The sequence below is a fragment of the Cottoperca gobio genome, chromosome 6 (genome assembly GCF_900634415.1).
Source record: "Cottoperca gobio chromosome 6, fCotGob3.1, whole genome shotgun sequence".
Classification (NCBI taxonomy): Eukaryota; Metazoa; Chordata; class Actinopteri; order Perciformes; family Bovichtidae; genus Cottoperca; species Cottoperca gobio.
In genome coordinates, this window is record NC_041360.1 from 7,922,243 (window position 1) to 7,938,128 (window position 15,886).

Sequence of the window (15,886 nt, forward strand, 5' to 3'; positions counted from 1 at the left end):
CCTTCACTCTCTCACGGCTTCAGTGTGATCAGACTTTGATCCCAGGGAGAGCGAGAGCGAGAGCGAGAGCGAGAGCGAGCGAGAGCGAGAGCCGTCTCGCTCATTCAGAGAAAACTCTTTCTGCCTCACGCTTTGACTACAACACACATACCTACACAACTTCCCCTGCCTCAAAGAATGGTAAATGGACTGCTTTTATATAGCGCTTTTCCCATCTTTACGATCACTCAAAGCACTTTACAACACATGTCATTCACCCATTCACACACATTCACACAGATACAGAGGCTACCATACAAGGTGCACATCAGCTCATCAGTAGTGTAACCATTCATACACACTCACACACCTTTGGCCAGGCAATCAGGAGCAATTTGGGGTTCAGACGACCACTCTACCTCCTGAGCCACAGCCGGCCCATATGTGCACTAAAACAGTTAAACATCTCGATTTGTAATTGGTATATTTTCCTTATTTTAGTGGATAACTGGCCGAATATACTTTATCTAATATATGTAAGGGAATTTAGTGATGATTAAATCTGTTTTTGCGTCAGTTAGTCAGACTTCACTCGTGAGTTTTAGACACTGGGTTTTCCAGCTCAAACTTGCCATGAAATAAAAACACATCCTCTCATAGAAAGTTTTCAAACTCTCCAAAAATTCTGGCATGATGTATTTTGTAGAGCAACTGGAACTTACAGCTGTGTGTGTAGTAGAGGATGTAGCAGGGTGCCTGCTTTCCCGCTGTCCTAATTGGAGAGTGCCCAGGCTGTGCCCAGGGCAATGTGCCATTCGTGAGACACTAGATTTGTGCATACTTCTCTGAATCGTCTCCAACATGTCCCACTGTGCTTCCTGAGAACACACACACACACACACACACACACACACACACACACACACACACACACACACACACACACACACACACACACAGGAGGAAAGCAACACTCACTTATTATACTACTAAGTCAGACCATGCCAAACATCCAAAACTGGCTATAATAAATACCTATGTCACTGAGAGAAATAGTGTATGGAGAGTTTGTCTGTTTGTTGGCAGTCTGTCTCTCTGTTTCTGGTGAATAATGTTTGTAACTTTTTCACTGTAACTTTCCTGCAGGTCAAATAGTTCCACTAAAGCAGGGAGTTCAACAAGCAGCTCAGATAATTCTCAGAATGACTAACTGAGTCAATTTAACATGACTCTTTTAACACAGGGTGCTATATTTTCCTGGACACCCTCCAATACTTTCATTATCTTATGTTTGAATCTTTAATTTTTGCAACCATTAAGTTCTTGTTGAAAGCTAAATAAATGAGCAAACCCTGCTGTAATTTAGCTTCACTGTATGTTCTAATATGATCACGGCCAGACGTTAGTTTTTCCGTAGATATTAGAGCAGTAATCACACCGCCAAAATGCTACTTGCGGATGGGGTTTCCATGCCACTGTGTTAAGTTAAGCACTACCGAGATGAGCGAGGCACCAGACCCCCGCACGGATCCCCTGATCAAAATCAATAATTTCCATTCCATGATCAGCATTTTCCTTTGGCAGGCTTTATGTTTGCCATGGCAACACTATAAACACTTTGTAGCACTGTTGGTGTCGATACGAGACATGTTCTTTCTTTGTCATAAGTATGTTTCTGAGAGCATTCTTAAAATGTTAACGTTCATTATTTATCCCATATTCTCTGCTGTTTGCCATAGATGGTAGAATATTGCCACTCACCCAGTATTATAGTTGTATTGCAAGCTACAGGTATAAACAGCCCCAATAAACTGCCATGGACATTATCTTTGGGTGGTAACTACACACAAATGGGGAGAAGGGAACAAAGGGAACGAAGGGAAGCAGCCAGTTGCATAGTGAGGAAGGTCAATGGACATTTTATCTAAATAATAACTTTTAATGAGGCGCTGCTGTGCTAATTACGCTTTGCTTTGAATGGGCGATGAGATCATTGTACCCTGAGGAAGATGAATATGTGTTGGTGGCTGTGTATGCCATGTATATATGTGTGTGTGTGTGGGTGTTTGTGTCAAATCCTGAAAGACTAGACAACAACAGATATAGATATATTCCGTTTCTTGCTGAACTTTTTAAATTATGATTCTTGGGATCACTCACCGTTTTCTGTTTTCATCACGTTCTCTGTTTTTCTATCCATTGCTCAGACGGAACATTAAACTGTCGTTACAGTGTGCATGTAATGTCAGTGGCAGTCGTGTAAATTATACAAAATATGCCTTACAAAAAAATCAAATGTGGCTCAGAGTGTAAAGTCTGCATTCTATACTAATGGTAAGTGGGATGTCTGCCCGTTATGTATGTGAGTGTGTATATCCATCATTACAAAATATGTGCCCTGGTGTGCCCGATAATTACATCATGTGAGCCCTGGGCAGTCATTGCTTTATAATGCTTCTGTATAGGCCGATCAATTGTCAATGTGGGTTAAACATTAAATTGAACTGTCAATGTATTCAGACCATTAGAAACCACACAAAGCAAATGTATGTTAAATGTGAACTCCTCTTTTAGTGAAAGCCGCAGACATGCCACATCACAAACCATCATCTCTGCTATGAAGGTCACATTGTTTGGTCTGGAACGCTGAAGACATACACAATGTCATTCCCCCACTGCTGTGTGTTGTAGTCGCATTATCTTGTATTTACACCTGCTTATCTCTGTAGGAAGAAATCCTCCCATTGATCATGTGTAGATAATGTGTCCGCCCTATTAGACGCTAATAAATAGTTTGGACCCTTTTGGTCCCCTGTGCTGTCGTGTCCTTATCTGAACCTCACGCTTCTTCCATCTGGTCAACAGCTGATTATCGGACCAGATCACCTTCACACACAGCTGAGCTTAACTGTGACTTTAACAAGAAGGAAGCAGAGTCTGTACTTTTGTCTATGGAGTCATGAGCTGCTGTATCGTCTTTACAACCACACCACTGACAGTGGTACCAAGTGTATTTAATTTGATCCTCTCTTCTGTCTCTGTCCACTTTCTCAATTCCATCCACTCCACTCCGCCATCTCAGCACCAAGGTGGCAGCATCTCAGCACTTTGGCTACACCACTCTGTCCTGATATTATCCATAAGACGCACAGCTCCATCGCCCAGTACACCAACAGTCCAGCCTTTCAGAACCCTTTTATGTCTCAAGTAACCAAAAAGATGAACGTCCCCCTCTTTCTTGTCAATGCGATATCTCAGGAACACCTGAAGATATTTTTTTCAAATGTTGGCAGAAACTGGACTCAAGGACGAGCTGATTAGATTTTGGTGGTCAAAGGTCACAAAACAAGCGTTTGGCCAAAACTCAAGAATTCATATGCTAATTATGACAATCACACAACTGTCTAATAGGATAAAATGGTGAAGTGATGACATTTTGTCATAGATAGATGTAAACATCCAATTGACTGGTTGGAGGAGGCAATCAACCTCGAGGTGGTAATTCTAGTTGTGAATAAGACTTTCCCACAAATGTATTGGAACTTATAAAACCTTTTTGGGGTGTTGATTACACAACTGATCAAATGTCATGAAAATGCACCTCCTCATGAACAGGTGGCATTCATCACGTTTGTGACAAGTTTGTGCAGATATGAGAGTTTGCCAAGAAACAACTTTAAACATCATAGGAGCATGAAAATATGAAAATGCTGCATGACGCCAAATAACAGTGAGTTACTTCAGTTGGTCTGTTATATCATACCATGGCTCATTCAATGGGAACACATAAGCAGTATAACGGGGACAATTGCATTATAAGAGTGGCTGATCATTTTGATTTATGACATCCATCTGAATTTGTATGGGGAAACTCATTGGCACCAAGCCAATAATCTCATTGTCCTAAAATGGCAGGACTGTATAAAAAAAAATCCATATGAGTAAAACGTTTTTAGCCCAATATGGCTACATCAAACACCCTTAAAGATGAAAGCCAGCACGTTAATCTCAAAGTTATTGTTTCATTTCTAATCCCTCGTGCGAGTAGAGCCTGAACAAAACACAACAACATGTCGCTATTCACATACTGAGCGGCTGCATTGTATGTAGTTACAAATATAATCACATCCTAAAAAGCTGGACTCTCCTGCACACTGTCAGCTCAGCGTCAGTGCGGTGTTTTGATGTTCTGCTATCAAACAAGCGCTCACAGCACAAGCTGCCAACGCTGGTTTGAAAAAGCTAATAAAGGTGAGGCCTGGGATGTTTTGCCTCCTCTGAATCTCCTGATGTTCCTTCAGTCATTATTCTACTGCTGAGGAAAATGAGTCAGTCTGTTTTAAAGTTCCTAGGAACAAAATTATTAATAAAGCAGTTAAAAATGAATGATTTGGGGAAACTGGGTAGAAGTATGACTAAGCTTCTGCTGAAAATAGCCTGAGTGTTTGGCTTTAGTGGATAACAGCTCATCAACTAACAACCATAATAAGAACGTATCTTCTCACTCGTCACACCGGATAACCGTTAAAAAATACATGAAACGGAAAGAACAGCGCTTTCTTTGAAACGACGTCAAACTTTAGATTTGCTGCAGACAGCAAATCCAAAACAAGCAATGAACTTCAAAAATAGAAGGCTGAGGTTTCTTAAGGCCAAACCACCTGCAGACAACACATTTTGTTTGATCATGAAAATATTTGAGACATTTAGGGATTAGCTGTCATGCAGTGGAAAGATATAGAGGCTTATACAGATATTATCAGGACAACTGAAGGACAGCGTCAAAGAAGGGCTTTTTTATGTCTGATTTTCTCTGCTTTTAGGAACTTACAGTTCTGGATAGATGCAGGACAAGAAGCCCACTAGGGAGGAGGGGATGTGATTGACGGAGGGAGAATGAGATAAGGAGGGACAGCAAAAGAGAACTAGAGAGAAGGCGTTTTTTTCGGGTCATTTTCGTTCCTAGTAACTGAGAACCGACCCTGGACCGGGATCTAAATCGAGGCTGGTTCCACATTAAATTCAATCTAATCGGGATCGAAAGGTTCCCATTGTGTGGCCCAGTGTCCCAGGTCTGTGTGTCTAATACTTGAGTGGATCTAAGCAGACTCTCATGTGCCGAGATGATAAGTGTGACGTATGAAGTGCGAGGAAACTTGCATGTACTCTTTGAGATCGCAGCTGGTCATTCATTGGTGGAGCTGCTTCCACTGTTTGTTACCTATTTGCATCTGCATTTTGGATCAGGTCTAATTATGGTCTGCTCTGTTTCGGACAGGTTCCAACTGTCACTAATGGATCGGAGCTAAAAAAAAAGAGAAGATTTACATATGCGCTTTAGGTTTGTGCGACTTTGTCCAGGAGACTTGGGATGTCACAAAACCAGAAATGTAGCATACCAATTCGATACCACAGTAAAAAACAAAAACAAACAAACAATGAATATTGTGTACTTCAACATACACTCCTTTATTCCTGTTTGCATTGTGGTTTTTGTTTTGGTAATTCCCTCACTAATATCTATTTCACATTGCTGTAAAAACAAGATTATATTTGAACACATCATGATAGCGTTATCATTTACCTTCGGCCATTTTTACTATATATAGAGCTTGAACGCATCATAATGTAACCCTAATGGTACCTCGTAATTTTGTTTATGTGAAGAATGTTTTTCCTACATTAATATGCCTCATTTAACATTTAATTCATTTAATACAGTATCTGCTAGACTTTTACTGACCATGCACAGAATATTACCAGTCACCATCGTTGTATAAATTTAGACTATGGTCCTAGTTTTGAAGTTTCTAGTTAAGAATTTAGTTATTTATCGTTTTTATTCTTTTACTTTATTCATCTATTTGTGAATCCTATATGATATTTCATGCTGTAATGATAAAATGTCCCATAGGGATAATAAAGTATTATATCTATGGCTATTTATCTATATACAGTATATCATTATATGGTAGATGTACATACAATAATTAATTAATGAATGCCCTGTGTTTAGCTGTGATGTATTACATCTGACAAAACTATTCACACCCAAACAAAAGCCTCAACAACTCATTTAGTCCATTTTGAATGAAGCGAATAACAATAGGATACAATTAAATGATCATAATATCGTTATGTGATAATTCAACTCCTGTTTGAATTATTGCCCAGCCTTGCAAAAGCCCATAAAAGATAACAAGCAAACGCAAATACGTGTATACTGACAGACAGAAGGGTGGGCCTGGAACCTGACACGGTGGAAGTCTTTTTTGGGGGGACTGTGGCATACCGAAGGCTCACTGACTCATTTATCTCAGGGCTGCAGGTGCCTGCCAATGACTGTTAGTGACAAAAGTGGACTGAGGCACTAGAGCGAGAAAGAATGTTAAAAGGTAGATTGGATGGTGGCGACGTATGTCTGCGTTTGACAGTATGCCAGAACTGTCAATGAACCTGAAGCTGAAACAAATGTTGTTGGAGACGTCTGAGGGTATTCTGTGAGGATACACACAAATAAGCACAGGAGTGGGCCATCAATCCTACTGTTGTGAAGCTGAACGTCTTCACCAGCACATGCTTACAGAAAATGTTTGAGAATAACATTTCTGTCTGTCTCTATCTAGCTATTAGAGGAGTGTCACGCAGAAGTGGCTCCTGCCATGTGTGTGACGTGAAGGTGGTTGCGTCCCGGTCAGTGAAGGACTGTATACCTGAGTTCTTCAGGATCTCGCAGTTATTCGTTGATGAAACGTGTACGGATGTGGAATCCATTAGTTGCAGACGTCAGGCGGTTACACAAATGTTGTTGTTGGTCTTTAATGCCAATAGAGCTCATTAGTTAAGCCTTGTCTGGGTCAAGAGGGTAGAAGAAACACACACACTCAGTGAGGAAGCAATCGGTTGTGAAATAACTCCGTCATGGTTCACTAGCAAAGTCAAAGCTGCCCCTTCTCAGAAGTGCTACTGCGGAAAAATCTCTGTTCTTGACGATGTATTGTTTGTGTTTGCTGCAAGACGACCAGAGCGTGACTAAAAGACATTTTTCTCTCAAATCATAGTTTTCATCCTTGTTTATTTTATAATTCTTCATTACTTTTTTAAAAAACACACAATATACAAGAGGTGAACTTAAAAGAAATGTCTAAATAGATAAATAAGACATGAACTAATTATAATCATATATAAAGTACATATACTGTAGTCGTGGATGAAGTACAGAGATATTTTACTTTATCTTTTTTTTAGTATTACTACAGTGTGGAAATACTCTGGTACAAGTAAAAGCATTCAAAATGTAACTTTAGTTAAATGTACTTAAAGTACAAAAAGTAAAAGTACTCATTACGCAGACTGGCCCTTATTAAAATAATATGTGTTTGATTATCGACGCAATAATGTGTTCATCACTTTAAAGTTGCAGCTGGTAAAGGAGGAGCTTATCTTTTAAACTGCATATACTGCTAGGTGGGAGGAATCACTACATCTTTTAACCCATAATAATACTTGATCCAATATTTGTTGATTGTATTTTGTATTATTAATCTGAATCTGTGAAGTAACTTAAGTTTGATCAAATAAAGGTAGTGAAGTAAAAAGTCAATATTTGATTATTGTAGTGGAGTAGAAGTATAAAGCAGCAGGAAATGGTTAAAGCACAAGTACCTCAAAGTTGTACTTAAGTTCAGTACTTGAGTAAATGTACTTAGTTACACGGATGTGTGTCTGTTGAAACATGTTGACGTGCAAACGCCGACACTATAATTTGCACTTTAGCAGGCTCAGTATAAGTATATGTCTCTTTGTGAAGAACTGCTCTTGATTAACTTGATTAATATCCAGTTACTATGCAAAGCCAACATCCTGGCTTTCAACCATGCAGGCTGTAACGCATGCTTTGTGAATGTATTACTTGGATGTTTCTGCTTGAATGACTTTAGTGATAGACAAAATATTATGCAAATGAATGTCTTCGCTGTGAATAGATACACGGTAAAAGATGCAGACGGGCTTTTATGTTGGATCTGATGTGACCAGACAACGCTTAGAGAGACCTCTGCAGTGATGTCAGGGACTAAAGAACAAATGTGTCCGTCTGTTGCAACTTCATTTATTTAGTTAATTTATCAGCCTTTAATGACTTTGTTTTGTTTTTCTTTGGCTCTAAATTGAAGCTTTTTTTGGCGGCTGAAGAGGGGAATTAAGAGCCCCTTCTTCGGGATCAGTTGTTTCCCTTTATGTATGACTGAAGACATACAGCTCAGTCAGCAAAGCTCTCAAGAACATGTCTGGATAATTTACAGCCAGGCAGATGTGAATTTGGGCAGAAATAGTCCTTACAGCCACAAATAACCTCTGTAACGCATGACTGGTCTCAAGCCATCCGTTCTCCACACAGTGCCGGTGTTACATTGTGCATCCCCTCTAACAATTCCTCTTCACTTGAAAGCATCGAAACAGGTCAGCAGGAGGGAGGGAGAATGAAATGGAACGGATGATTTGAAGGTGTGATAGATGCAAAAAACAATAGTCATTTCTCTTTTATTGTTTCCCTTTAAATTATGTTTGTGTAAAATGGTCAGTGTGTGTTCTATGCCCCGCTGACTTTCATAAATAATTGCTAAAATAGAGTGTTTTGTATGATTTAGTGATTCAAAGAAGTAGCTCAGAGAAAAGCTCAGTCAGCATTATTTGTATTTCTCTTCATAGATTAACCGTATATTTGACCAGAGAAGGCAGTTGTGTAATGAAGTTCTTCTGCTCTCATGTGAAATATGAACTAGTTCAAGACATTCAATCGACTGGGAAGGCAATTTGTTCTTGTGTGTTACAGAGTAATTAAATGAGTGGACATATATTAGAAGCGTTTGTATTATTCAGAGAGAGGGGCAGACACAGAGAGCAGTGGACCCTTTCCTCTCTGTCTTCACTCAGACTTGTTCTGTCGGTGATTCACGTTGTGTTTTTGCTGCAGACACAAGCTCCTTGGTTTTCTGTCTGTCGGAAAGAGAGAGTTTAGTACGGTTCAGTGACTTTCTGTCCGTCCCAATGATTGCCATGCGCCTATGGTTTCCCTATTAAAGCTACTCAAGACAGTATTAAAGGATGTTTCTGGTGCACTGTGCCTGTGCTGTCAATACTCTGCACTGTTAGCTGAAAAAGCAAATATAGTCTTCAGGCACAGCTCATAGATATCGTGAGATCGTCCTTGCCCTAGTTTCTGGATCTGGTTTGGATTGTATGATAAGTACGTTAGTCCCTTGCATTGTCTGTGGACAATCTAAGAAAAATCAAATGGGGTCCTTAACATCCTGTACGTCCAACAAGAACCCTCACCTGTTCGCAGACCAGAGAGCCAAACTGGCTAAACAAACGGCCTACAAGAGATGTCAAAAAGCAACTTTCAGACATCTTAAAGTACACCCAGCAGACGTTGAGTCGTTCTGCTCTCAGACTGGCAGTGCTGAGTCAGCATATCTCTCTGGCTGTCACCGTCTATCCTCGTCTCTGTCTCTCTACTCTCAGATCCATACTGTGCTTTCCTCTGCTCGGCCTGATGGGAAATGTGGCCATCCGTACTGTACATCTTCTTGTCTGACACAAAGCTACTCTCCTTCTCTTCCCGACTCCCTCCCCCTCCATCGCTCCTCTGTGCAGCTCGTGTGAAGGCGCTCTTGAGCTCTCATGGCGCTGAAACAAAGTCTTGATAATGCTACTCCCCAGATAGACCCTCCAAGGCTGTCGCAACTGCAGACTTACAACTGAAAAGACGTACACACGTGCATACATTGATCGACTTATCCCACCCCAACAACTTCTCACCTTCCCCGAGTAACTTCACACACAGGTACACACATCCCCGCGGCTTCTACCTCGCTAGTTTTAGTAATTGAATAGTTTGATCTTGTATGGGCTTTGTGAAAACAAAGAGTCTGTGTGAAGAAGGAGCGTCTCGCATCCTTCCGGAGTCTCTGGGGTCTTTGAAGTGCAGCCCCGGCCTCGACACTAACCAGACAGGAGGATGCTGTTTGGAAAAGGCCAGGCCACCTGTCCTCTGCTGCGGTGACAGGACAGCAGCCACAGAGGAGGTGTGTGTGCGCGTGTGTGTTTTGTTCTCAGGTCACAACAAACAGAAGACACACCATGATAAAGTTTTAACAAAAGCTACTTTGAACAGAATAACACAAATTAGTGCAAACTAAGTATTATTAAGGGTAGATGTGGGTGTCCGTACTATCAAGTGGTGCAAGTGTTTATGAATGATGGATGAGTGTGTGGGTGTTGTGAGGTGCAAAACAAGCCTTAGAATAAACGTAAAGCTAAACTAAACAAACTGTCCAATTCAGTATTCAAATGCAGTGTTTTTGTTTTGTCTTTTTCGTTGCGTTATTGCAAAAATCCCAAATAGCACATGAAATAACTAATATTAATCCCACATTATTCACTATGCATCAACATTCATTATTATCAGTTATTCTCAGACTGTTTGTTGTGTGTGTGGAGGGTTCGTGCGGTGCTGTGGAGGGTACTGAACCGGTCTCAACAAAACCAGGTCTTATATTTTATATGCTGGCATATGATATAGTTTATTAATAAATTCATTTGTTTGTAGGCCTACATATGTGTTTATATGGGCTATCGCTATAATTTATTGGATGTGATTACTTCGTAACTTTGGATGTGCTTTACTTCGTAAATCCTTGAAGTCCGATGTTTGTCCTCATCGCTCAAAAGACAATAATAACAACGTCAATTGCAATATAAGCACATCTGAGTAAAGTCTGACAGCTTGTGTCGTCGTCGCCTCCACCTTCGACTCTTTGGATAACCTTGAATATTTCTCACTGAAGCTTCAAAGCTCCGAAGATGTTGTTCTGGACGGGCCCGCATTAGCTTTGTCAGCAAATTGGGTGAAAAACGACGAGGAAGGAAGTGAGCCGGTCAGGGGAAGCCGGGATAATGCATGATATAGGAAGACAAATAAAAGTGATGACTCCATGAATGATGCATAGCTTTCTCTCTTCATTATACACTTCCGGGCAATTTGATTATGCAGGTAAACATTGAAGGCTGTATAGTGGGAGAGGAAATGGGATAGAGAGAGAGAGGGTGCGGAGACAAGAGGAGGGGTAGTGGGTCTGCTGCTCTCTGTATGAAAATAATTTAGATTGCTTAGTAAGAAGACAAGAGAAGAGAGTTGTTTGGAGTGTGTGTAACAAGAGAAGAGAGTTGTTTGGAGTGTGTGTGTTTGTGTGTGCGTGTGTGTGCTGCAGATAAGCAGGAGGGAGGAAGGGGAAGCGGAATTAAAAATCGAGCAATGAAAATATGAGAGGCTCAGCGGGAGGCTTTGTACACTGAAAAGTTGACAGGAGTTTTGAAATACCACTCCTCTCATTGTTGCTGTCAGCATGTTTATACTTCACCACCTTGGCCTCATTCAAAAGGAAATGAAAGGGCTTTTATGTTGCCGATAAAGGGCAGCCTGTCTAAGCTTCCCCCGACTCTCCTGTCTCCCTCTGCCAGCCGCCAGTGTCTGCATGACTCGGGCTTGATGTTGTGTTGAAGTAAAGGGGCAGCAGGAGTGCAGAGGCACTTGTGAATAAAAGCTGAAATGTGCCAGCCTCTCAGTCTTCAGCTCTTTAGCTTCTGTCAGTATCATAGTTTGTGAGGACAGACATATGTCATGCAGTATATGTGTGAGAGAGCTGAGAAACGCGTGTTAGTGTTGTATCGCTCTCCTCGCACACCTCGTCTGGGTGTGTTGTCAGCTGCGGGCGATGTGTCTTTTGTGGCTTTCGGTAATAAAGCCATTAATCACGTTCGCCGCAAACATGCCAAGCTGCACTCGCTGCAAGATGTCTCACTCTGTCCGTAACACGATGCAACATCAGATGCGGCCCACTGGAGTGGAATGGGAAACGTCCCAGCCTGGTGGTGTGCGTGTGCGTGTGCGTGTGCGTGTGCGTGTGCGTGTGCATGTGCATGTGCGTGATCATGTACAGTATAGTAATTGAGATGATATAAATGGATAAGGCCCTGTTCAGACAGAGAAGCACTTGTAACTGAGAAGGCTCCTCTAGAGAGATGCTGATGTTTTCCATTGTACCTTTTCACTCAGACTAATGCAGTTTGCGTCTCATCAAAAGAAGCCATAATTCAGAATTTCCACATGTTCTGATAATTATATTATACCTGAATGTACCTTTGAACATTGATATGATTTATAACCGTATACCTAATCAGGTACACAGTAGAGATGCAATTAACCTTTGTTTTTGTTATAGGTTACATTATCAATTGGTGTTTTGTTCCATACATTAATTAATCAGTTTATAAATGGCATTAATATGCCTTCTAGAGCTAAAAGTAGGGCAGGGCGATATGGCAATACTCTTGTATCTAAATATAGATCATTTCATATTTGGATAACGATATATATCATGATATACGTTTTCTAGTAATTCAATAAATAAATAGTCTATATTTCCACATGGCGACCAAACTGGTGCTGGAACGTTAACTTGTTTAACTGATAAGAGATTAATTTACAACACTTTTTCATTTTAATTAAAGTAATTTATCACCGAAAGTGCCAAACATTCTCTGGTTCCACCGTTTCAATACAACAGGAGTGTAACATGTTCTGTATAAACGCTTAATAGAAAGAAAAACTGTCAGATTTAATCAAAAATAATTTGTTGCATCTCTAAAACTGCCACATTTGAGAAGGTTTGCTGTCAACATCATTCATCTCTCATCTATAAAGAAGTTCAAGCACACGCACACACATGCAGTGTGAAAGGTAACAGCGGCACATGTAGAAGTCAGGTGCTTCACAGCATGACGTCACACCTGAGTCCCCTCAGTAACTAATGTGCTCCTATTTAGCCATCAATCCCCTTTAGCCGATGTCAGCTGCTTTTCTACAGCTCCATGGTCATACATAAGCAATGAGAGATATGTCGATCATCTCACATTATGGTCCATTTGGAAGATGGTTGATGGCGAGCTCGGCAGCTGCTGAACCAGCCTTCTAAAGCCGATAGCACAGACATTGCTTTATGTCGCTGTGACGATTTAACTCTTGATTCAATTCTAATTCAAAATCACACTCTTGACTTCCCTACTGTGGCAACCTCATGAAAGAACAACATGGTATTTATCAGCAGATTATAAAAAACCACACATGATTAATAGCGATGTGTCAGTGGAAATATAGCTTTTAGTCAAAGGTAATAAACTTTCTAAATGTATAGCCTTGCCTCACCAAAAAGCCAGGTTATTCCAAAGTAATAGAAATGTAAAAGCTCTCCAGTATGTCATTTGTCTTTGTTCCATCCACTTATGTATATGCACCGTATTGATTTAGGACTGCTGTCTTTGCAGAATTTCTATGCATTCTTTAATGGAACGCACTTTCCTTCCTGCCGTCCTTTTCCCGCTATATCGCCCCTCGCCATTTTCAATCTCTACCTGTCACTCTTGCTCTTCTGTTTCCATCAGCACATACTGTAAGACCCTTCTCTCCCTTCAGCACTACTAACACTCACACATACGCTTGCTCACTCTTACTTTACTTGATCATCTCTCCAGGCTCTTCTGTCGCTTTTCTTTCCTTCAAATCCTCCCACACCTTTTCCTAATCTTCACTTCCCTTCTTGCTTCCTCTCTCCTCTACCTGTCAAATTAGTTTTTACAGACCGTAAACAATACTGATGACAAGTATTGAGTATAAGTTCAATTGTCTCACTGTGTCTGCTTTGTTCTCTCCCCTCTCCAGACTTGGACTTTCGCTACTTCTGGAAGTGGAGCGCGTTCGAGGACTACCTGCTCTTCTGCTTCGGCTTCACCGTGCTGTGTGCAGTCATCACCCTGCTGCTGCTGGACTCTGCCTTGTTTGTGGAGACGCTGGGTTCCCTCGCCGTGATGTTTGAGGCCATGCTGGGCTTCCCGCAGCTGCTGCAAAACTTCCACAACCGCTCCACCAAAGGCATGAGGTACAGAACGCTTTGAGGTCAAGCACAGCTTTTGTGGAAAGCTCATAACTCACTGTACTCGCATACAGTGGCACACCGCCACGGAAATTAAATAGTGCTCACTAACACCACAAGGACATTAACGTGATGTCAAGGGAGAGCAAGTCATTTAGAATCTCATGAACAAAATATGCTACAAGGCATTTATAATCATTAGAAGGATAAATGGAAATAAAAACAGTGAGTCGAGGTTTGGATGAAACCAAAAGACTGAGTCCTAAACAAATACCCAACAGTTATCTCTCTGTTTCATTAATGAGGATAAATGCATTACCAATGATTGACAGGGACACATTGTTTCAAAGAGCCTTGTGTCTAAACTGCACGAATGGCAGAAAACTAAGTAGAAAATAAATCTGAGAAGGTGATGATGATACTGTAATATAACGGTCCTTCTAGAATCAGTTAAAAGAATCAACATTTCCTCTTCTAGGAATATACTTGATATTATTATTATGTCACATTTGAATAGTTCCCTAGTACTAGACTGTACACACGTCAAATTAAAGGTCACATTGAATGGAAAGAGGCAGTAGAGGGTGAAGGAGGGAGGCATACAAAAGGCTTAGCATGTATTCACAATGTTTTTCTTGTTGAGAGGATGTCAGAGTGTGCAAAGGTCATTGTGTACATTGATTAGCCTCTCAGGTAGAGCACTGTGAGATCAATTAACGCCTCTAATGGCACAGCACCTCATTGTAATGATGTGTGATGTATGTAGGATCATTATTTTCTCATGTCTCGTGTGTGTGTGTGTGTGTGTGTGTGTGTGTGTAGCTGCATGATTGGTTGGTCACTCATCTCTGAAAAGAGCCTGTAGAGATAAAGCAAAATATTTTACTTTTTCTCTCATTTTTTTTTCAGTAGATATTCAGGAAGTCCGAAAGACATACGGTAACAGGCTTACCAGACAGGATTTAGGACTTTGCAGTGACGTCAGATGGAATTAGCAACTCTCCCTGGGGTTGGGAAGGGGTTATGATTTCCATATCTTCAAAATTCTTGCAAAATGACAAAATCGTTTTTTAAGGACTGCGACCAACCATTTATTTAATGACTGATTAATCTGCTAATTGCAAGTAACTACTTGGACTATTAAATGTCAAACAATCATGAAAAATGCCCATCACAATTACAGTTCAAGGTGATGTAATTGAATTGCTTGTTCCCTCTGACCAACAGTCCAGCCACACAATACAAAGAGTAGCAGCAAATCCTCTCAAAAGGTTTTGAACATGCTCAAAAACATTTCACGGCCTCAGCGTTCAACAACGTACACCAGTGTATTGCCGATATTTCGTATGCGCCGGCATACGTTTCTGCCATACGGGACTGTGTGACAGGGCCTTTAGCTGCTGTTATGTTTACCATGTTCATTTGTAACTTCACACAGACGAGCTGGGTTTTAGGAACACCTGCTGCTGTGATTGGCTCCTCAGAATAGGCGATACCTGTTGAGCCTACAGTTTGTATTTAGCAGATACATTACTCATTTCTCCTCATCTCCTTTTATATCTTGTTAATCTCCCTGTTATTTCCTACATTTCTGTTCTGTCCTAGTTTACATTTGAAAAACTCAACAACAATGTCTCTTTCCAAAATATCATGAGACGGTCACTGAAGATACTCCGCAGACCTCGTTGTGAGCAGTTTCATGTTGACATTTTAAGCGTGCATCTACTCATGGACGAGAGACTCGTGCTAAGTCATTAGCAGGTATGTTTTGGTGACTTTGAGCACCTCAAGCAGAGTGCCATTTAGTTTCATTATATTTGAAGGAAGACAGACATCTCTATGGCCAATACCTCCAATGCTCTGCAACTCACACCAAAACAATCCAGATTAATAAATATCCCTACAGGTAAGAGAAG

At 40.8% G+C, this 15,886-nt stretch overlaps 1 protein-coding gene across 2 annotated transcripts in view; it reads left to right on the forward strand.

Moving 5' to 3' along the window:
* Positions 1-15,886, forward strand: part of LOC115009493 (PQ-loop repeat-containing protein 1) — a 47,348-nt gene that overhangs the window by 14,824 nt on the left and 16,638 nt on the right. For both annotated transcript variants that reach the window (XM_029433489.1, XM_029433488.1), the window contains exon 4: positions 13,760-13,976. In XM_029433489.1, the coding sequence (XP_029289349.1) occupies positions 13,760-13,976 (217 nt within the window). The remainder of the gene's footprint in view (positions 1-13,759; positions 13,977-15,886) is intronic.